This window comes from Lytechinus variegatus, chromosome 3 (assembly GCF_018143015.1).
Source record: "Lytechinus variegatus isolate NC3 chromosome 3, Lvar_3.0, whole genome shotgun sequence".
NCBI lineage: Eukaryota > Metazoa > Echinodermata > Echinoidea > Temnopleuroida > Toxopneustidae > Lytechinus > Lytechinus variegatus.
Genome location: NC_054742.1, coordinates 46,586,084 through 46,608,953, shown reverse-complemented (window position 1 = coordinate 46,608,953; position 22,870 = coordinate 46,586,084). Strand labels below are relative to the sequence as shown.

Genomic DNA, 22,870 nt, shown 5'->3' with positions numbered 1-22,870 from the left:
AATAATTAATGGGTATTTTTAAGCCCAGAAAAGTTCCCATAATTTGACGGGGATTCTTATGATCGAGGCGGTTTGAAATGCCATCTATGCTCTGATTGATTTTGCCATACCTTGATAACATATCATGTACAGTACATGTATGTATTTCTTCAAGATTCAGGAAAATCAAATGGATAATGAAGAAATGTAATGAAAAGAATCATGTACATGTCGAACAGTACATATAGGTTGTTTTTCCTCTGTCAGTGTATAATATGTTGCTTATGTGTAAAATGGAGAACTGTCTGATTATGAAACTCTCTAAACAATAAATACTCTTCTTTGTTCTTTTTTTCTTCAGATTAATCATCATTTTGCAGGCAGGTGGAGGCCACCTACACAGTCATGGGGGTGGGGGAGGCCATCAGCATCTGGTGGAGGAGGATGTAGAAGGGGGCAAAAACAGCAAACATGATAAAAAGAATATCAATGTTAGAGCAGCTTTTATCCATGTTATTGGTGATCTCATTCAGAGTATTGGTGTCTTAATAGCAGCTGGTATCATCAAAGCAAATGTAAGTGGTATCTGTATTTGTCATCTGTTAAAGGAAAAGTCCACCCCAACAAAAAAGTTCATTTGAATGAAGAGCAATCAAACAAGCATGGTGCTGAAAACTATCAGATGTATAATAAAGAAGTTGGGACATTTTCAATTTTCTAACGGAAAATCACAGAAAATGTATTTTTCCTCAAAAATGCAGTGAACGGAGTAATTACTCCAAATCTCAACAAAATATGAATACTTACTGGCCACAAAACACTTGGCTACAATCATGACAATAGAAACATCGTGACTGCACTCGACTCCATCAGTCGATCGTATCGAAAACATTCACAAGCGCAAGCTCAATCTAGCGACCAAAACAAGTAACAACTATTGAAGGTCGAAGCAACATGGCCTTGTTTTGTTGCCCTGTACGTTCGTAGATGTACATGTTACAGCACAATATCATGGTAGGGTATTCTCAAATCCAAAATGGCGGATAGGCAAAAGTCAATGACTGTCAGAACGATGTCCAAAAAGCCTAAAAATAACATCCAACCCTAAAACATTGCTAATAACGTGAAAGTTGAGGATGTATTCACGCTAAATATGTTTCTTAAAATATGTTATATACTCATTTAGATTTGATGAACACTGATTTTAAAGCGTTGTTACAATGGCAAATACAAATTTTGACCAGCGCGAGTATTGTGACACTGCTAATCAATGCAATGTGTATTGATTTTCTGTATAATTAATGGAATTGTCACATATTAATAAAATGTTCTTTTCTATTTATCAGTAAGATATTTTTACCAATAATTGACAGAATGTTCTTACTGATAACAGCACTCAATCCAGTCAATATAAACTAGAGTGTACAGAAAGTCAATATTCAACTTTGTAGTAGTATGCAAGTATGCAAATTGATAAAAATTATTGATTGCTGCCAATTGAAGCGGAAGTCGATTGATATGGCCTGAAAACTGTGAACCTTAACTGCGATGACTAGAGCATTTAAATGTTTGCTTATCTACTAATCTCAAAAGTGGACAAAGTGGACAATGTGTTGTGTATTGAGTCTTTATACAGAGAATCAGGTTTAATTCAATAATGGGTTTGGGCTTTTATTCAAATTCATGTTTATCAAAGGAGTAGTTTGAAGTCCAAATCGAATTGTCCTTTGTATCATAGATGAATATTTTAATATCTGAAATAGTATACAAGTGTAGAACCCATCTTTCTTTTCATTCCTTCAAATTTAAAATGTTTGAGCCAGCTATGACAAGCTTAAATTTATTTTAAAAACTTGCCTCAGGTCAAGACATTGAACAAAAATCATTATTAAGAAAAGGAAATAAATTAACCAGTGATTGCATCACCCTTGAATCATGATGCACTTAATTCATACAGTGGGTATGCAGACCCCCCCCCCCCACTTGAACAAAAACAGAGAGAGATTAGACTGAAGGTACACCCTTGTGAATGATCTTTGTATTGCCCCCTGGTAAGCAGTGATATGATGGTCGATTTGAAACTAAAAATATGTACCTCTTCTACAGCAACAAAATTTTATATATGTAGGGGAAGTCGGGGTAAGTTGAGCATAGGGGCAAGTTGAGCCACCAGCCCCAGGCCAATAATGAATGAGTCAGACATTGTGGTGGTGTCATGTATTGATGACCCATAGCATAACCCCTAACCCCACCACATTGTTTTCAACTTTGAAACAAAAAGTAGTTTTTTAGAGGGAAAAATATGAATTTCAGCAAAAAAGTAAAAAAGAGTGTGAAATGGATAAGTGCTTTATAAACACACACGTCTTTAAATATAATAAAGACATGATAACAACATTATTAGTCCAGGTATGGATCTTAATTCTTGTCATAGTCTTTTATATGATGGATGCATAATAAATGTGTGGATACAAAATTATCGCACTAAGTTCGGACTGGGGTAAGTTGAGCCAAACAGCATGGGGCAAGTTGAGTCATGGTAATTCCTATGGTAATGTATCTTAAAAAACAAACAAACCATAAAAATTGAAATGCTGACTGAAAGGAGCAAATTTACAAGACTGCTCTTTTCCTTTTAAAGGATGTTAGTATTTATTGAGAATTAGCAAGTGAAAAGACTTTAAACAAAAAATTGACATGCTGGTTCTCCCCTCATACATTTTGTACATAGTTTTTGTGGCTCAACTTACCCCAGAAGGTGGCTCAAACTTACCCCATATATGGGGCAAGTTGAGCCATTTGACATCATTTTTTTCAAAGGTCACGATGACTTTCAGTGTGGGGATAGAAAGTTATATATAGGTGGAAAATGTTTCCCAAGAATCAAATTTAAAGGCAAGGTACTTATTTCTACAATAGTACTAGTCATATCAATTCTAACATGCAAAATGCAAAAAGTGTCACAACTTACCGCGCCTTCCCCTACTGGTCAGAAGAGTGAAAGAAATATGGCTGCCATCTGGATAGGGATTTGTGAAGTTACCAGTCATTGTGCTGCTTCCTTTTTGTTGTGGTTGTGTCTACATTCAATGTACATGTAGGTCTGGACAAAATATTTGTGACCAGCCACATCAAAACCAACATTAAGTTACCAAAAATGAATTTTGAGATTTTAGTTGAGTTTGAAAGAGCACATCCTCACGAAGCTATTTTTTTAAAAATGTCTAGCTTGTCAAAATTTATCAATAATAACCCACAAAACTACTTGATTAAATGCAAAAGAAACTCAGTGAGAGATTCAAAAAAGGAAAAAAACAAGGTTCAGAAGTTCACTTCTTTTGAGGTTCACTCAAGCATGAGATGTGCTCACTGTGCAATCGCAGTAAAGCTTACAAGCAGTCTAAAAACTTGTGTCAAAGAAACTGTTTCATATTGTTTTCTTCACAGTATGAAGAAGATTTACTCTTCAAGATAAGAAACTGTTGTATCTTGTTTTCTATTCAACTTCACAACTAAAAATATTGACAGTATGAAGAAGAAGAATTACTCTTTCAATATCCGTTTGGCTGGGCTGATGAAACATCATTCATATCTCAAAATTTAAACATTTTGAGGGCAGCTTATTATGCTAATTTTCATATTTTTCCTTTTTAAAGAACAAATTACTATTTTAGGGTGACTGGTCACATTTGATGTTGCATTATTACATGTACATGTACCTCTACTTATTTGAAATTTGTCTTTGTCAAGCATAGTACATTTTACTTTGGGATATTCAACTTACATGTAACATGCACGCTCACATAGATTGCTATGACATTTAATGTGTATTCACAACATACATGTATATTGATCATTAGAAACCATTTTTGGATTTATGTTATCAGGTATATCTCTAGAAGTGTAATGGCCAATAGGCCAGGGACGAATACCTTTTTTGTCATTCAGTTGTTAACTTGTTGCATGTTACGAACAATCAAGATTCCTGGATTATCAGAAATCACAAAAAAGTTGACCTACAATGTACATGTAATTAACTGACCTTACCTCTTTAAAAGTAGTAATGAGTGAGTCAGTATAGTGCTGGTTTGCCTATAACACACACATCTAAACAGCTGAATGATGCGCACTTGTGTAGTCACCAACTGGTGCAGATTAATGCAGTGTTTGGAACTCATGAAACTTTAGCATAAAATGTCATTTGATATTCTTTGACTTCATGCTGACCGCAATCTTACATATACACGTAATATGTCAGGTTGATCTATGGTCATTTTTTGTCGGATTGATCGATGGTCATTAAAAATTTCTCTTGGTGTAATTCTTAACAGTTACGAAGTCAAAACACTTTATATGTGCAAATCTAATGAGCATTAATCTGAGATTTTGGCAACTACTGTCTTTATTTGCCTTTCTGACTATGGTATGTCGGGAAAGTGTGTCTTTTATATTTTTTCTTGTAGAAAAATAGTTAATTCCTCAAAAAAAAAATTGATTTTAATTTGTTAGCGCCTATCGTCCCGACCAAAAAATACACCCAAACCTTGAAATAAACAAAATAAAAAATATCTCAAATCAGTAATCACATTTGGTGAACATTTGATGTGTGTAAAATGTAGTATTTCAGTTGCCAATTATTGGTTAACCAATTAGATGCTTTGATGATTAAAGTTTTACGCCCAGGCCTAATGTCCACGATCGTTTATTTCTTTTTATAATGCCAGAACAGTATACAAAACACACAGATTAAATATAATTTCTGTGGTTTGTTTGATTGTAGCCTTAGCCTTATTTGAGAAAGGGTCCATTAATGCATACAGGTTTTCATCACACTTTACACTACATTCATGCTTTTTTTTATGGTTCACACCATTAATTCGAAATTGCGATGCAATAAGTGTGAAATTTTGAGTACCCCATGACAAAGATGTGCATTCACTTTTTAGACTTTTCTTGCATTAAAGTTGCAATACAAAATTAATAGAAGAAATGTGTTAAACCTTGGTTTCAAAACTACCTTTGAGAATTCAAACCAATGTGACTGTGAAATTCTAGGGAAAGATTGTTACAAGATATTTAGATAATATCTACCTTTCTTTTATTTAGTCTTTTGGTAATGAACAGCATGATGAAATTGTATCAATGCAGCTTGATTGGCCTTTCTTTAAAAGTTTAAAGAGAACATTGTTTAAAGTTCTAATTAGCTGCCCTTGATAGAGCTTCAGAATGCATTTGATATCCATGTGTGAAAAGATTTATGTGATTTGAGAAAACAAAAACAATGTGTTTAATATGTACAAATATTTGTAGACATAAATTTCAACAAAAAGATTGTTTTTTGGGGTAAGTCTCTTAAGCTGTATAGAATTAAACGGGAATTTCATGCAAGAAGTGCGCTGCAAACACACCGGTGTTTAACATATATCGGTCCACACCAGAGAGGTGTTGAAATAACACTAGTTTTGTGTTAGGCTAACACCAATTTGGCATTTAACCAACACCAATTAGTGTTAAACCGATATGGGTTTGATTCTTAACTGGTGTTGTTTCAAAACCTCTTGGGTGTGGACCGATATAGAAACCAGGCTGGTGTTAAATTAACAGTGTGTGCATAACTTTGGATTCAAAGGTCGTTGAAATTTCAAACTAAACGTGGCTGTGAGATTCTAGATGCTTTTTTTAATTTACTCTTTTGATACATGTATGTTATGAAGAAAGCAAGTGCTGTCAACATTTGAAGGGAGCCTTGTCTAAAATTCTGTTTAGCTGCCCTTGATAGCTTCACAATGTATTTCTTAACCTTGTGTAAAAATATTTGTGATTTGAGATAACCAAAACATAATGTGTTTTATATGTACATAACTCTATTTGTAGACATTACATTCAACGAAAAGAAATTCTGTTGAAATACCTTGAGTATATCAATAGACAAATAATTTTACATCTGTTTCTAAAAAAGAAACAAAACATAGGGTGTTTAATATGTACATAAATCTATTTGTAGACATTACACTCAACAAAAAGAAGTTCTGTTGGCAAGTCTTTTAGGCTGTATAGAAATTAAAGGGGAAGGTCACCCTGACAAAAAGTTTATTGTAAAAATAGCAGAAAATAATAATAAAAGTACTTGCAAAGGTTTTATAAAACTCCAAAGAATAATATTTAAAAAAGAATTTTTATTTGATCTGTGATGTCATATGCGAGCAGCTTCCATGGTTTTTACTCTACCTTCAGTACATGTATATTAATTGACAAATAATTTTACATCTGTTTTTAAAAAGAAGACAAAATTAAGTAATCACGAACCTTACAAAAATTGAAATATATGCATTTTATATTAACATATGGGGCAGCTGCTCGTTTATGACGTCACAGATCCAACTTTTTAAATTTTAGTAACTTTCTTAATCCTCAATGGACTTTTCTCAAACCTTCACCAATATCTTAAATTATTTTTTTAACAACAAACTTTTCTTCATGGTTAACTTCCACTTTAACGAAAGTTACTACATAGCTTTGCTGAATTTCCTAATCCCCCATTGTGTACATGTACGTGTAGATGCAAATATTATCCAGAGTTTAGGAAGGGAAAAGGTTTTGCACTGGATTTTCCACCAATGCTGAAGCTAAACCTCACTCAAACTGTGTGATGATATTACCAGGGGATAGTCTGGTCCACGAGACCATTCTCATTTTCACATCAACAATATAAATTTACATTTCATTAACAAAGTTGCGTAACTTATGAATGAAAAAAAAATGAGTTCAAAAAGCTTTTACCATTTAGTATATTTTCCCTGTTTACTTCATTATTCTTTCTTAATTTTCATCAACAGTCTGACTGGAAGATTGCGGATCCTATCTGTACATTTTTGTTTTCCATCTTAGTACTCATCACAACTCTTACTGTATTAAGAGATGCTCTCAATGTTTTAATGGAAGGTAAGTGTAAAAGCCGTGATATAATAAGTAGTGGGAGTAAGGGGTACTCCAGGATGAATTTGAACAGATAAAAGTAAGACAAACAAAACACTGGAAATTTGATCAAAATTTGACTAAAAGGATTGAAAAAAGTTATGACATTTTAAAGATATTCGGTGAAACGGTTCGATGCATATCTTCATGAATATTCAATGACCAAACTGGTGATGTCATATCTCCACTTGTTTTTTGTATTTTATTTTATGAAAATATGTTTATTCAAATTTTTTTCCTCCAAGAATAAAAAAATGGAATAACAACTGATTTATAATGTGCATTAGATATTCATTGCTGAAACTAGTTTTACTATTAAGGAGACAGATTATACACACATGCAATTTGTGATACATGTAGTGTTTATAATTTCTTTAAAAACAAGTTTTTTGTGAACCAGGGTCAATATTTCTTGCTCAGTCTTCCCAAAGAGACTGTCTCATCCTTGATTGAAAGCTCAGTGAATATATCATATATTCTGTTTCTGTCTGTGGTAACTCCCGTAGGAACTCGGCAGGACAGCATTTTGCTGGTAAACGCCAAGCTGGTATATAACCAATTACCTTGGAAACATTATACGTCTTGGTTAATCAGTCATAGTGGCTGATGTAATAGACAACAGATATCACTCTTGGGCCTTTCTATCAAAGTGGAGACAATGGCAGAGTTTGGATTCGAACTCACAACCTTGCAATTATGAGTCCAATGCTCTAACCACTGGACTACACGACCCATATGATTGCTGTATTAAGTTTTTTTTTAAAAGTCTAACTTGTGTAGAGAAAATTTCTGCAGAATTGCCTCCTAAATGGTACACTGGACATTAACATGTACAGTATATAAGAAAATATGTAATTTTCTCTGTGATTGATGCTTGTGTTTTTAAAAATTTGCAGGTGTACCCAGACACATCAATTATCCAACTCTTAAGAATGATTTAGATACATTACCGGGGGTCAAATTTGCTCATAGTCTTCATGTATGGAGCTTGACAACATCCAAAGCAGCAATAGCAGTACATCTAGCAAAAGGTAAGATAATATGGGGAGGATTTCAGAAAACTAATGTTGGACAAAAGCTACTGAAAAGCTACATGCCTTTCAGCATGAGCACTGAAAGGCAGCTCGAGCTAAAGCTGGGGTAATAATAATAACGCGCCTCGGAATAGAATATTTCTAGATAGAGGGCGCTATATAAATGCCTATTATTATTATTATTATTATTACTGAAATCCTTGCATCTGATTGCTCTGGAACAAATTATCAGTGAAGATCACTGACTCTTTGTTTCATAAAACATTTCGATGAAGTGATCATTCTTTTTTTAAAGTGCAATCCACCATGACATCAGGTTGGTGTTCATACAAAAGTCAAAAGGTGAGAAATGTAAAATCCATAGAGGTTTTTTTTTCTCTCTCAAAATTGATACTGAACAACCTTTTGTAATATACAATCAGACACAATTTATTTCCAAATATGCTTCTGTGAATATTTTGTCACATTTTCCTGTTTTTATTTAAGCCAACTAGTGGATTTCCCCATAGTTGTGAAAAGTGGTGGGGGGGGGGGAGTTTTGTAAGTATGAAGTCTAACTTGATAAAGGTTATTGTGAATTGCTGCTTGAGTTTTGCATAAGGTGGGAAAAGGAGTACATACGTGTCAACAAGGTTAGTGATTGATATTGCCATAATTAGGTCAAAGACTACCTACAACTATAAAGTAATCAAATGCTCTTAAATGGATCAGTTTAGATTTCCACTACATTATTATATGTAGCTTTGCGGGGGAGTTTCGTAAGTATTAAGTTTAACTCAAGCTGGATGATTCTAAAGGTTATTGTGAATTGCTGCTTGAGTTTTGCATAAGGTGGGAAAAGGCCTAGAGTACATGCATGTCAACAATGTTAGTGTTTAATATTGCCATAATTAGGTCAAAGACTACCTACAACTTTAAAGTAATCAAATGCTCTTAAATGCATAGCTGCCAAGTAGTACTGATTTTCAGTATTTAGTACTAAAAAATTAGAAGAATACTGATGGTTTCATACAAAATAGTGATTTCTAAAGTTCAGTTTTATGTATTGTCCTTTGGCATATCTTTGAAAATACTGATTTCCTCACCAAAATACTGATTTTCAGCTTTCCAAATACTGAAATGTACTTATTCAGGTTGGCAGCTCTGTAAATGGATCAGTTTAGATTTCGACTACATAATTATATGTAGCTTTGCTTGCTAGCCGTTTAATGTACAAACTTTATTTGTCATAGAACATACTGTAAATGCATGGCATGTACAGTGTACTCTGTAAGCTAATGGAAATATGTTATGGACATGAAGTCACTTTTGAGTTTGACTTCTTCCTATCCTTATTATTGTTGGCTTTGAATACATTCTGATTCCTGTTGCCATGAATACAAATATTTGTGCATGTATATCACCGTACATTACAAAGGAGACAGAATATTTTTATTCTTAAATTCCTGATTTGCTTTCGTTATAACATCATGTATTAAAATGAAAACCACGGAGGCATTTTCCAAACAATCCCATGAGTCAGGTGGCTTCAAACCAACTACACAATACTACCCACTCACAGGTATGCCTGTTAGTAATTAGAACCTATTCAGGCCTCATCATACATGATAATTTATTTTCTCTTCACAGCCATCTGAACCAGAGGTCCTGTAGATATTAACAAGCCTTGCGCATTTATATTTCAAAGATCATTACATTCGTAACTTACGTCACATTTGAATTTCTTGTAGATCTAATTTTATTTTAGTATACTGCAAATATTCCTGCGGCTATGAAATATTTTTGTGATCAAGCGGGTATGAAAGCACCTAGTTTATGGTATTAACATTTCTTATCATCCCAAACCCAGGTTGCATTTTTCTCATGGCTCTTTGACATTGAAAAGCATGCTTATGCGATTGCTTTGAAGAAGTATAATACTCAGTCACTCCTGTCATTTCAGGCCTGCCCTCTGGTGTTTTCTTTTCCTACCCATTTCATTAAATAGTTATCTGCACCTGCACCATACTAATCATTATGAATTGCTGAAAACATTGGGCTTAAAAATGTCCGCCCTTTTTTATGGCTGCTTTTCAAACCACCAGGCTAGGGTAAGATAATTTTACCCTATTCACAGTGGCCTCAAACAATAGTACAGTCCCTAGACTGTAGAGGTGTTGCCTTCAGCGTGAATGTTGCACACCCGTGATAAACCTGCCTCACCTCATTAAAAAAAATAGTGACTACTTGTAAGCGAATGAATAATGGTTACAGTTACATTACAGTTGAGTACATAAGAATAGCAGATGAAGTTAATGAGGGAGCAAATATTTATTTATTTTAGGTTGTACAATTCATACATGACTGACTTTAAAGTCATACACCTCATGGAGAGAGCAAACTCCTCAGAATATCTTATTTGATGATCCAGTTACTTCCACAATGCATGCTCAGCATGTGATCATCGTAAATATTCAGGCAGTAAACTGGGGAAACTTTTGCAGGCATTGACCTACTGTAGAGATGCACATTGCCTGTCATGCTAACAATGGAAATCCAGGGGGAGTTCACCCTGACATCCAAGTTTTTGTCTCACCTGCGAAGCAAAGTGAGACTATAGGCGCCGCTTTTCCGACGGCGGCGGCGGCGGCGTCAACATCAAATCTTAACCTGAGGTTAAGTTTTTGAAATGACGTCATAACTTAGAAAGTATATGGACCTAGTTAATAAAACTTGGCCATAAGGTTAATCAAGTATTACTGAACATCCTATTAGAGTTTCATGTCACATGACCAAGGTCAAAGGTCATTTAGGGTCAATGAACTTAGACCATGTTGGAGGGATCAACATCGAAATCTTAACCTGAGGTTAAGTTTTTGAAATGTCATCATAACTTAAAAATATATGGACCTAGTTCATGAAACTTGGACATAATAGTAATCAAGCATCACTGAACATCCTGCATGAGTTTCACGTCACATGACCAAGGTCAAAGGTCATTTAGGGTCAATGAACTTTGGCCGAATTGGGGATATCTGTTGAATTCCCATCATAACTTTGAAAGTTTATGGATCTGATTTATGAAACTTGGACATAATAGTAATCAAGCATCACTGAAAATTTTGTGCAAGTTTCAGGTCTCATGATTAAGGTCAAAGGTCATTTAGGGTCAATGAACTTTGGCCGAATCGGAGTATCTGTTGAATTACCATCATAACTTTGAAAGTTTATTGGTCTAGTTCATTAAACTTGGACATTAGAGTAATCAAGTATCACTGGACGTCCTGTGTGCATTTCAGGTCACATGACCAAGGTCAAAGGTCAATGAACTTTGGCCGAATTGGGTGTATCTGTTGAATTACCATCATAACTTTGAATGTTTATGGATCTGATTCATGAAGCTTGGACATAATAGTAATCAAGCATCACTGAAAATTTTGTGCAAATTTCAGGTCTCATGATTAAGGTCAACGGTCATTTAGGGTCAATGAACTTTGGCCAAATCGGAGTATCTGTTGATTTACCATCATAACTTTGAATGTTTATTGGTCTAGTTCATTAAACTTGGACATTAGAGTAATCAAGTATCACTGAACATCCTGTGCCCATTTCAGGTCACATGACCAAGGTCAAAGGTCAATGAACTTTGGCCGAATTGGGTGTATCTGTTGAATTACCATCATAACTTTGAAAGTTTATGGATCTGATTCATGAAATTCGTACATAAGAGTAATCAAGTATCACTGAACATCCTGTTCGAGTTTCAGGTCACATGATCAAGGTCAAAGGTCATGTAAGGTCAATGAACTTTGGCAATGTTGGGGTTTTTTGTTAAATAACCATCATATCTCTGTAAGTTTGTTGGTCTAGTTCATAAGAAGTGGACATAAGAGTAACCATGTATCACTGAACATCTTGTGCGAGTTAGAGTAGTATTCAAAGTCAGCACTGCTGCTATATTGAACCGCGTGATGCAGGTGAGACGTCCAGAGGCATTCCACTTGTTTTCTATAGTTATAGTTATATATATATATTTTTTTTTGGGGGGGGATTTGTGACATAACATAACAATAATAATAATACAATAATAGCTGGATTTTTATCACATTTTGCCTGAGGATACAAAGCGCTTGCTACATACCAGCAGTTACCTCATTTGTTATGTGCAATATGATTCATACTGACCTGAAATATTTGTCTTCTATTTGAAATAACGTAAATGATAATATATTGAGTGGATACTAGTGTCAAACATGGATTGAAAATATATATTCTTTCCTTGGTATGGATCATCATCATCAAATGTAGGGCAGCTATGCAGTCAGTTTGAACACCCATGTGTTAGCAGCATGTAATCAAACAAAAGTTTCAGATTAAATAGAGCTCCTAATGGTGTTTACCCTGATGAATGAAATTTATTCAAGTCATGATGTTAGTCACCATGGAATGAAGTTATTGTGAGGATGCAATCTGAGAGACGTGACCTCTCAAGGTAAAAGTAACTTTTAAAAATGGAAGCAGATTACTCAACTGCACTGAAGTCAGAGAGTACATGACAAAACGGAAAATCGCCCATTAGTCTACTGCCAACTCGTTCACTCACCACGTGGTCTACTTTAGTCTAATGCCATTCTGTCCATCAACATTTCATCTAAGAACCATTTGGTCCATTGACCATTTGGTCCAATCATAACTCCTTCTAATCACCATTACGGTTATGACCATTACGTCTCTAATATTGGTCTAATATCCATTTCATTTTCATTCATTTTGCACAATTTAACACATACATGTAGTCCAATTAGGCCAAATGGTACATGTTTATGGACTAAATGGCTATTAGAACAACTGGTTTAAATGTAATGGCGTTAGGCTAAATGAAAATAGACCATGTGTTGAGTAGACAAAGTTATGGTAGACCAAATGATAGTAGACGCGTTGGCAATTGTATCAAATGGCATTAGACGAACTGGAAAAAAAATCTACGAAACATGCTTGTCTACAGGTATGCATCAATGTTCTAAGTTAATGCAGCTTTTGCATTGGTATGGTATACAGTTCCCCTTATGATGTGTGTCCAAATGACTCTCATGTTTTTCTTGATTAACATGAGGTTAGACTGGATTCATTCATACACTCAAGGGATTACTGTGGATATTTTTAGATTCCTAATTCCCTACAGATGTTGGGAAAGCGCTATTTAATCCAGTCAATATTGTGATTTTTTTTCCAATGGATTTGTCGATAGACAATGTCAATTATAGTTGAAGTTGTACATTTTGCTAATTAATACAAGGCTTCCTGTTAAATCCTTACCTACAGAACGCATATATGTATGTACAGTACATGTATTATTTGATATACTGGTTGCCTCATGAGACTGCCTCATTAACTTCTTGTTTTGACTCCTTAGAACCAGACGCAATGGAAACTCAAATTGAGTTGGCAATATTTTTTAGGGTTTGAGATATTTTCCCATGATACCAATTTCTTTCATAAATTATTTTTTATTAGGAACACTGTTTCAATGAGTTTTATGACAAAGAAAGTATAACCTGGTGATTATGTAAGATAATTTCTGATATTGAAGAAAGTGTATTAGTACAGCCATTATTTGATAGTGTTATTTCTTTATTTATTCACTTTTCTATTTATTTTATTTGCATAATTTGCAAAAGGGAACATCATTACTATTAAAATACAATATATTTGGGCTCTCTCGTATGAACGGGAAAAAAGTGATTCACTTCAAACGTTCCATGTTTGCTTATCATAAATGTTGTTTCATATTACATGTGAAGTAAAATTATTTACGTTAAAAAAGGCTCATGGCTATTGATATTCTCACTCTTTATAAAAGAAAATACATAAAACTATACAATTCTTATATATATTTTTATTGTTGATATTGATGTTTAAGACTGTGAATTCTAATTCACTAGACATAACAGTAAAGGCACTGACACCTACAGTACTTGCTAGACAGGCACTGTATCATGCACATGAATCAGCTCAACAAAATCTGGAAAATGACAGTTTTATTGAGGGATGAATCTTGAGTCTCAGCATTATTCCACAGAGCGAAGAAGAAAGCAAAGTTTAGTCGGCAAAGTGTCTGCTTGTCAAACCAAAGTTCATGGGTTCTAGTCCACCCCAGGTGGATGACTGAAGCCAGTACATTGTGTGTTAACGTCTCTCCTCTGTTCCATAGATGCAGGCTATGTAGCAGTGGAAAACACTCTGTCCCTCGGATAGGACATAAAATGGAGGTCCCGTGTAGAGGAGAGTCACCACCTTTGCATGTTAAGAACCCATTGCACTATTCGTATAAGAGTAGGGGGAAACCCCGGTGTAGTGGTCCACCTGCTTTCCCCAATTAGCTATATCGGAAGGAGAGACCTGCAGGTCACAGTTCTGTGTGCATGCCCTTCTAGGCGACCCAGATTGGCTGGCTCCTCAAAAAAAGCGCCTTTGAATGTCTTTGACAGATATATGGCGTTATACAAATGATGTGCATTATCATCAAAGCTGATAACAAATAAACAATGAGCAACATATATGACCAATTATATTGTGAAGTGCAATGTGAGAGAGGGGGGAGGAAAATAGACTTTTCCACATATACTTGTATTTATAGTTTCACCTTTACTTGAAAGTTACTTCTTGTTTTACAAGTGAAACTGCTCTTCTCTTTCTAACATAATATTCTTCTTTTCTGTCTCTTACAGCTGAAGATGCAGATAGCGAAGAAGTTTTACAGGAAGCATCCAAGATGATACAAAAGAAATATGGAATACACTTCATGACCATCCAAGTAGAAAGGTACCAACATGAGGCCATGACCAACTGTGCAAGATGCTCAGAACTGTGATGGTGACCTTTTGACATTCCAACGAGGAAGCAATCAGAATAAATCCAAAGGTCCTTCCATTCACTAAACTTACAGTATTTGTCTTTGTTGTGAACCTTGGTATAATTTAACCATGGTCAGGTTATGGACAGCCAAACCTCTTGAAACTTTCCTGCATTCCTCTTTCAGGAAGCATTGAAGATGATCACTATTTTAGTAGTCACTCAGGTTTCTGATATACACAGTATGCCAGACACAGGGCCTTGTCCAAAGGCTACACAAAATGTTGCAGAGCATTGTGTGGATAACCGTCAGGTAAACTGATGCTTGTTGATTCTAATGCAGGTTTTAAGAACAACTTAATGCTGATATCGTTTAATGTCTTGATTTTGAAGTTAGAGAGTACATCCGCCATGTTTTGATGAGACATAGCTCAGGAAGTCCATTGTTGTAAAGTGATCCAATTCGAAGCATCATTCAGCACTTTCAGATGTGGCAGTGCTTAAGAATATTACGTGAAGATGTATCAAAAAAATGATTTTGGTTCTCTTATATAGAAGACGCAGCTTAACTGGAACCCCCCCCCCAAAAAAAAGAAATTCTAGTTATTTAAAGAATATTATATACATCACTTTTTTTTACGTAATCCTATTCATTAACATTATACAGGGTAATATAATCTTAAATTGTTTTGACTTCAACTCCTCAAAGTTTCTTGAATAGATATGTTTAAAATGAAATAAAAGGCACCTCCTTGCAAAAAAAAACACAAAAAAACATTAAAAAAAAGAATGAGCTTTTTTTTTTTCTATTTTCCATTGTCAGATATATCCCTTATTACTTTCTTAATATCATCTTTGTCTATCCTCATTATGTATTGTTTTTCTTACCCATTTACTTTCTTGTTCATTTTATGGTGCTCTGGAAATGACATTCTCCTTGTACCCATAACACTTTACTTCACTTTTAACCTGCTATACTAATTATTGCCTAATTATTGCCAAATGAGAAGGGTCTTAACTGTGATTATAACTGTTAACAAGTAATATTACCAATACTGACTCTCCATTTATGAGTATTCCCTATTGTAGCATAAAGATAAAGATCTGTAAAAAAAATAAATAAAAAAAATCATATCAAGAGTGTTACTTTGATAAAAATTATTGTACCGTACTCAGTGGTTTGCATTGTAAAACTAAATGCAGTCATTTTCTATACATAACTCCTGAAACGAGGTCGCCCTAAAATCATGATCGGCTTTGAATTTGGTTGGATTATAATTGTATTTCTACTTAGTTTATAATAATTGTTTTACCTTCATAAAGAAATTTACCAGTAACAATGAAATAGAAGTTAAGATTACAAAGGAAATTGGATGCCTGAATTAATCCCTGCCATATTACCAAATTTGTGAACAATGGGAAGAATAAACTTTCATGAATAATACCTATCTATACTGTTTGACTGAAGATACACTAAACATTCAATTTTATTGCTGAATTGCAGAAAAATACATGGGTTTCAAAATGAAGATTTCATCAACAACAACAAATAAACATTTCTAACATTGATACGGTCACCATTTTTCTCTGGGATTCGCCACCAACGAATAAGATATTGGTAGGAAGGTTGCATTTTAGGGTGGAAAGGGAATCTTGAATCCAAGAATTCGAGATTTGCAAAGAACAAAGGAAAAGTCTTCCTATTGTCATGGTGACAAATTACTCATCTTTTTGGTAATATACTCCAAAGTGATCTTCCATATGATGTTTATTGTAGTGCATTCCTCTTCTGATGAAATCTTCCCTCCATATTTTTTCAAAGGATATGCATTTTCATGTAGGTTGAGAGATGTAATTGCTTTTTAGTAAATTTCCAGGTTAAGATAGTATATAGTATAGTATATTCTAACAAGAGACTAATTATGGCCATTGTCCACCAACAGATAAGTTATGAACTGACATAGCATTGCTCCGGAATCATTGCATAGTCAATTTAACAATTTCTTTATTAGTTTTGCATTCCTTCAGACATCTATGCAGAACCAATTTTATTCTAATGAGAAGGCGGTATTACAGTATTTTATTACTGCATTGCAACTTCCAAGTTACTGTTGATAATGTTATTAATTCATTATGCATAGAGCAGAGAATTATTGTTCACTCACTTCAGTGTAGCATAGCTCTGCACAAGGCTACAAGTGATGCCCTATGCATGCATGGACTGGATATGAAATCTATTACTAATTACAGAGTGCAACCAACTATCAACATTAACAATCACAATGTTATCTTCTGTTCTCTCCTCATCTGACAATTACAATGTGGCAATTTTCTTTTGAAACATATGCACACATTAGTACTTATGCCTACATGTAAAATGTTTGATGCAAAATAAAAAGAGACATGGAGACAACTTACCTTTGCTCCAAGGCCTTAAGTGCCATACCATGGCCCCAGTGCGTAAAGGTTACTATTATAGTAACTTTGTCATCCCATGGTAACTACCATGGTAACAATGCTCACCAGCCAATCAAAATCAAGCATTCCATGCAAGTTACCATTCGATGGCAAAGTAAATGCATTGGCATCACCAATGCATAAAGCATTTTCATTTATTTGATACAAGATAAAAGATCAATAAATGTAGATAAAAATGGCTTGGTCAATGGCCGTGCCAGGTATTGACCCCTGGACGTTCATGGTGTAGTCGGGCATCTTAGAGCACTCGTCCACGCCGCTTCACCCCTAAGGTACCCCATTTTGTAACCAAATCAAACAAGAAGACTGCCCTCTATTGGCAATATTTGTGGTAGATTGTTTCTGGCATTGTCGGAAGATCTAGAGAGAATATATAGACTTTGTCCCACTGCACTTTCGGATGCAGAGAGGATGTGAAACGGAAAAGAACCTTGCCATCTGTTGGAAAACGTTATGTATCCGTTTTGTACTCTTAACATATGTGTTTCATACGCTCTATATCCATGTTAATTGCAAATTTACGATGACTGATGGTCTGTTTTGATGCATTGATTGCAGACCCGGGGGGGGGGGGGGGGGGCACTCAGTATATAACGCATAGTGGGTATGTGCCGCGGAGGGGACCCCCATTTTTACACTCAAATTTCCGTTCCAAGGCATAGCATTTTTGTCTTTTGAGCAAAAGAACTAAGAAAGCCGCTCCAAGGCATAGCATTTTCTTCTTATCGAGAAAAAACAAGAAAGAAATCCGCTCCAAAGCTTCGCATATTTTTCGGTGCGCCGTTCCGATCGCATTGTTTTGCTACAATGAGCTGCAATTTTGGTGAAAAGCGGCCGCCGTGCGCTCTCAGACCATCGCCTCAGCTCTCTAGCTGCGCCAGCGCACCCGGCGGAGGCCGCGTTAGCTGCATAATGCACGCATTTCCGTTCCACAGGGATGCATATACGCACTCACACGCTGGCGATCCGTTCCAAGGACCCCCGTTTTCACAAACATTTCTAGTTCCGAAGCCCGTTCCAAGGACCTTCCTTTTTACAATAAGCCCGTTCCAGGGCCCCCGTTTTTTGTCTCGCCCACTGCACACCCCCACCACTTTTTTGGTCGAGTGCCCCCCCCCCCCCCCCCCGGATTGCAGATTTGCAACAGTAATTTGTGATCAATCACAAATATGTTTTGCTTTCCTCCCTTTGAAAGGAATGACATGAATTAATTAATTAATGGTAATGGAAACAAAAGTCTTTCACTACATAAATGTGTTTATATCTGGGAGTACATGTTTCAATACAAACCATTGCTGCTTTTGTTTTAGCCTTCAGGAATGTTTCTTCATTGCTATTTTGAATGTTTGTTGTTCTTGTATTGATGTGTTGAAAAATTGAAAATGGCAATCAATTAGACACAAAGGTGTTGATTCATGTGGTTCCGTGCTCTGGTGACAATTGCTCCGTTACAAATCCACTCACCCACTGAAGATTTCTTTTCAACCGTGGATTTAACACTGTGCCCTACCTTACACCAAACATAAAACCCTATTGCAACCCTAACCATACATCTTAGGTGAAAAAAAGCCTGGAGCAATTGTCACAGTGCAGGAGCAAATGTCGGGTCACATTGCCATACAGCTGTTTCTAGGTGGCACGCACACTATTCCAATAGTTCGGGGGTATTCATAATCAGTTTAGCTGAAGTTGGGATGTGTTTTTTTTCTGTTTTCTGCAGTAATTACAAAATTTGCCACACTGGATTTATTTGTTTAATCCACAAACTTGGGGGGGGGGGATTTGAATCACATTTCATATTCCATTGGTTGGTAAACTCATTGGTAATCTTTAAGATCAGATTCATGAAACAGCCCCAGATATGTTTTATTCATCTTCTATACAAGCCCCATACTTCATGTGCAATTGAACAAACTATGCTAAGTTTTGTTTAACCTGTATCAATGTATTTTGGCATTATTTGGTTATAAATTCAGTTCAGTTCAGTATTCTAGAATGTAGGTAATAGAACTGTTTTATGAAATACATTACTGCTTCTTTAGTCTAGTATAATACCTCAGATACATCAAGTAAAAAGCAGCAAGCTCTGCAACTTGCGACACTGACCTAATCCGTCGTCGGACCAAAGTTTTATTCAGATTATGTATTATAAACCTGTGCATTGTCACCACTTCTCTTTTATCACTTATTAACTGGATGGTGTATTTCTCATATTGGCATGCATCGTCTTTGCATTAAAAAAATTGGTCATTTGTAAATTTATCAATGATATGATCTTGACAGACCATCAACATATATAGAATATTTGAATTGTTCTCTACCTCAAATTAATAGTAATGATTACAGTAAAGGGTATGTGTATAGCACATGTATCTTTCGTGGTAGGTGCTCAAGGCTCTCATATATTACTCAAACTAAGCTCGGCTACCGATTCCAATGCACTCGGCTCTCTGAGGAATTAATTCCTGCCAGCTACCTTTTACTTCACCTGAGTTGAGTGCAAGCACATCATGTATAGATTTCTTGCATAAAGAAATTATCCTTTGGCTGGGATTCAAACCCACAACCCTCTATTTCAAAGTTTGGAGGCTGATCCACTGGGCCGCAACAATAAGATCTCATCTTGTTCTAAGCAAAGTCGCCTTAATGATTTCGAAGGAATATTTTTTTTTCAAAAGGATCATTATGATGGGAGATGGTTGTTGATAAGTTAGAAACCTGTGTTTTAGAAACAGAATTATATTAGCTGGAATTTTCATGAGATTTGGTCGTAGTTTGAAGTTCCTGCTATTGTATGTGGCCTACAGCAGCGGATCCAAGATTTTTTTAAGGTGTTGCAATTCATCATCAAAATTTGACCAGCAAACCAACCCTCCCCCTTTCTCAAAAAGTTTATCACTCACAAAATAAAGTGCATTTTGTCTCCAGAAAAGGAGTTGAATTGAAGCAAAAAAAACAACAACAATGCATCACTTTCAAATGAAGTGATTTTAGGGGGTGGGGTTGAAATTTTCAAGGTGTGCCTACTTCTTCTGCCCAACACAACCCCTCCCCTCCCTATGTCAACTCCTAGCCTATTACAACATGGAAAACAACAACTGAATCTATAAAATAGCTGACTATGCTGAATTAATAAACAAAACTTGAATATTTACTCATATAGCAACTTTGCATTATTAGGGAAATGGTTCTTGTGTCCTGGTCTTCCCGATGGTCAAGGCTTTTGATTTGCTGGATGGTCAAGCATGTCATGTTGAAGATGAAGCTAATCATTCCTTTGGATTTGTTTCCAGACATCTGTGCTGACTTAAGTACTCATGAATACCTTTGCCATGAAAGCTTTACACTTTAGCTTTGAATTTTATCAAGATGATCACCAAGTAATTGATTCTGAAGACACACCTGGTAATGTTTAACAAATCCGTCATTAGTATAAATCCTATAAATGTGATCATTCCTCGTATTTGACTATGAGACTTTCTCTGAAATTTTTCATAAATTGAAGCAGGATTGATATGATAAAAATTACAAAGAAAGCATATACCCTTTAAATGCTTTTGTAGAAAGTGGTAAAACTGAAATATACATTTGCATGTTTTTTGTTTTTAAACCAGAGGCTTGTATCTGTGTGCAAGATGTGTTTGGCATCTGTGATTGGTGCGGAAGTCTTACATATCTATATCAATTTAGATAAATGATAACTTCCCTTTGCTCTTCTATTACCAGGTTTTTTTTTTCTCTCTGTCTTAATCTGTCAATATTAATATGTAAGCCTGATACTAGGTAAATATGAGAAATTAATAGCAGTGGCTGTAGCATGCATGCAAGTCATATGATATCACAAATAGACTTTACAGGTTGCAACGGTGACAATGCTAATCTTTCATGTTATGTGAGAAGTCCCCTTTCTTCTGCTATAGTTTTGTGTAAATATAGCAGAAAAAACATGATATTAAATAATCATTTCCTTAAAAAACAAGAATTTGAATTATTGAAATCATCGCTTTCAGTTACTAAATAATTTATTAAGAGACATTGCAGAATATAAAAATATTTATACATTTATGGTGAAAAAATATATATCTATTTACACGTATTTTAATTATCCTTTTATATATTCTGAAACGTCTAAGAAATATATTCTTATTTGTGTCATCACTAAACGTTGTGAGCCTTTGATAAGGTTAATAATTAAATAATATTCTGAGCATCTGCATCTGCTTTCTATGAAAAAATGGAATTAGTATTTTCAGAATATTCATTGAACTTTCTGCTGTTTGTAAAATGTTTTGTTCATGCATATTTTATCATGATGTCTAAAGAACATTTTTTTTGTGTGTATGCCTCTTTTTCAATGAAAATTTTGTTATTTTCTGTGAAAGTTCTCAATGTAATCATGCAATCCATTAACCTCTGATAGTTGTTTATCCTTACTTCATTGCCCATAAGCATGTTAGGGCCGTTCTTAGCAATTGTGTGACCACAATTATGACAAATCTTGTACTTTAATTAGTTATAACTCTCAAAAGTTTATAGATTTAGTAATTCAATGTTTATCTGACAGCAACATTTTTGGTCAACTATCATGTTTAGAAACATTTCATGCTGACAACAGTATGCATGTTATGGTCAGACATGTCAGAGGTCAAAAGAAGTGGGACACTTTGAAGTCACACACGTGACCTACTTCTTTAGACCTCTGACCTTGAATATGTCATTGTTGTCTTCAAGAAACATTTCCAAATGATAGTTGAACAAACATGTTACTGTCATATGAACATCAAATTGCTTAATCTATAAAATTTTGAGTTATAACTAATTAAAGTCAAGATTTCTCATAATTCTAGTCACACACGTGACCAAGAATGGTCCATTATTATATTTTTTCTCTTCACTCCTTTTTCTTCAGGTCCTTTTTTCTGAATTCGATTTGAAAATTGATAGTCAGATCTGTACTTGATATACGTACAAATTTAAAATTTTTGGGTATACTGTCAATTTGTTCTCTTAAATTAAAAGGAATTTTATATCTTCTCTACATTTGATAATTTATTATATTTGTGAATCTATATATCAAATGCTGATGTAAGAAAAATGCAAGATCAGAATAAAAGTTATTTTTTAATACTAAAATCACATTCATATTTCGTGGTGCTTTTTTTTCTTTTCATTTTTCCATTGTGTTTTAACTTAATTGTATTTTACAACGATATTGACAGTATCATCGTTACCTTCTTCACCACCAAAAGCTAATTTGTGTGGATGTTTACCATTAAATTGAAAGTCCAGATATTGGTTTCGTAAAGTTCAGTTCCTTCCTCCCCAAAAGAAAATGAGTTTAATGGGTGTAATATATAGATGAATATCAAGATTATTTCATCAAAATCATATTAAAAAAGAAAGTTTTTTATTTCAAATTTGTATTATTTTCACAAAACGGTGATATGAAACATCGTTGGCATTATGCAAATGAGAGCCGATAGTTCTACACGCTCTATATTCTGTATTTTATTATTTTAGATTAAATTAAATTCTCTGTTTTCTTCTGTGTTTCCTCATGGAACATATTTCAT

At 34.8% G+C, this 22,870-nt stretch overlaps 1 protein-coding gene across 1 annotated transcript in view; it reads left to right on the top strand.

The window, feature by feature from the left end:
* The window catches only part of LOC121411181 (zinc transporter 2-like), a 30,760-nt gene extending 15,366 nt beyond the window's left edge, over positions 1 to 15,394 (top strand). Inside the window, exons 4-7 of the mRNA XM_041603746.1 lie at positions 341 to 554; positions 6,816 to 6,921; positions 7,851 to 7,985; positions 14,696 to 15,394. Coding sequence (XP_041459680.1) covers positions 341 to 554; positions 6,816 to 6,921; positions 7,851 to 7,985; positions 14,696 to 14,838 — 598 coding nt within the window. The 3' untranslated portion in view covers positions 14,839 to 15,394. The remainder of the gene's footprint in view (positions 1 to 340; positions 555 to 6,815; positions 6,922 to 7,850; positions 7,986 to 14,695) is intronic.
* Positions 15,395 to 22,870: the final 7,476 nt, after the last annotated feature.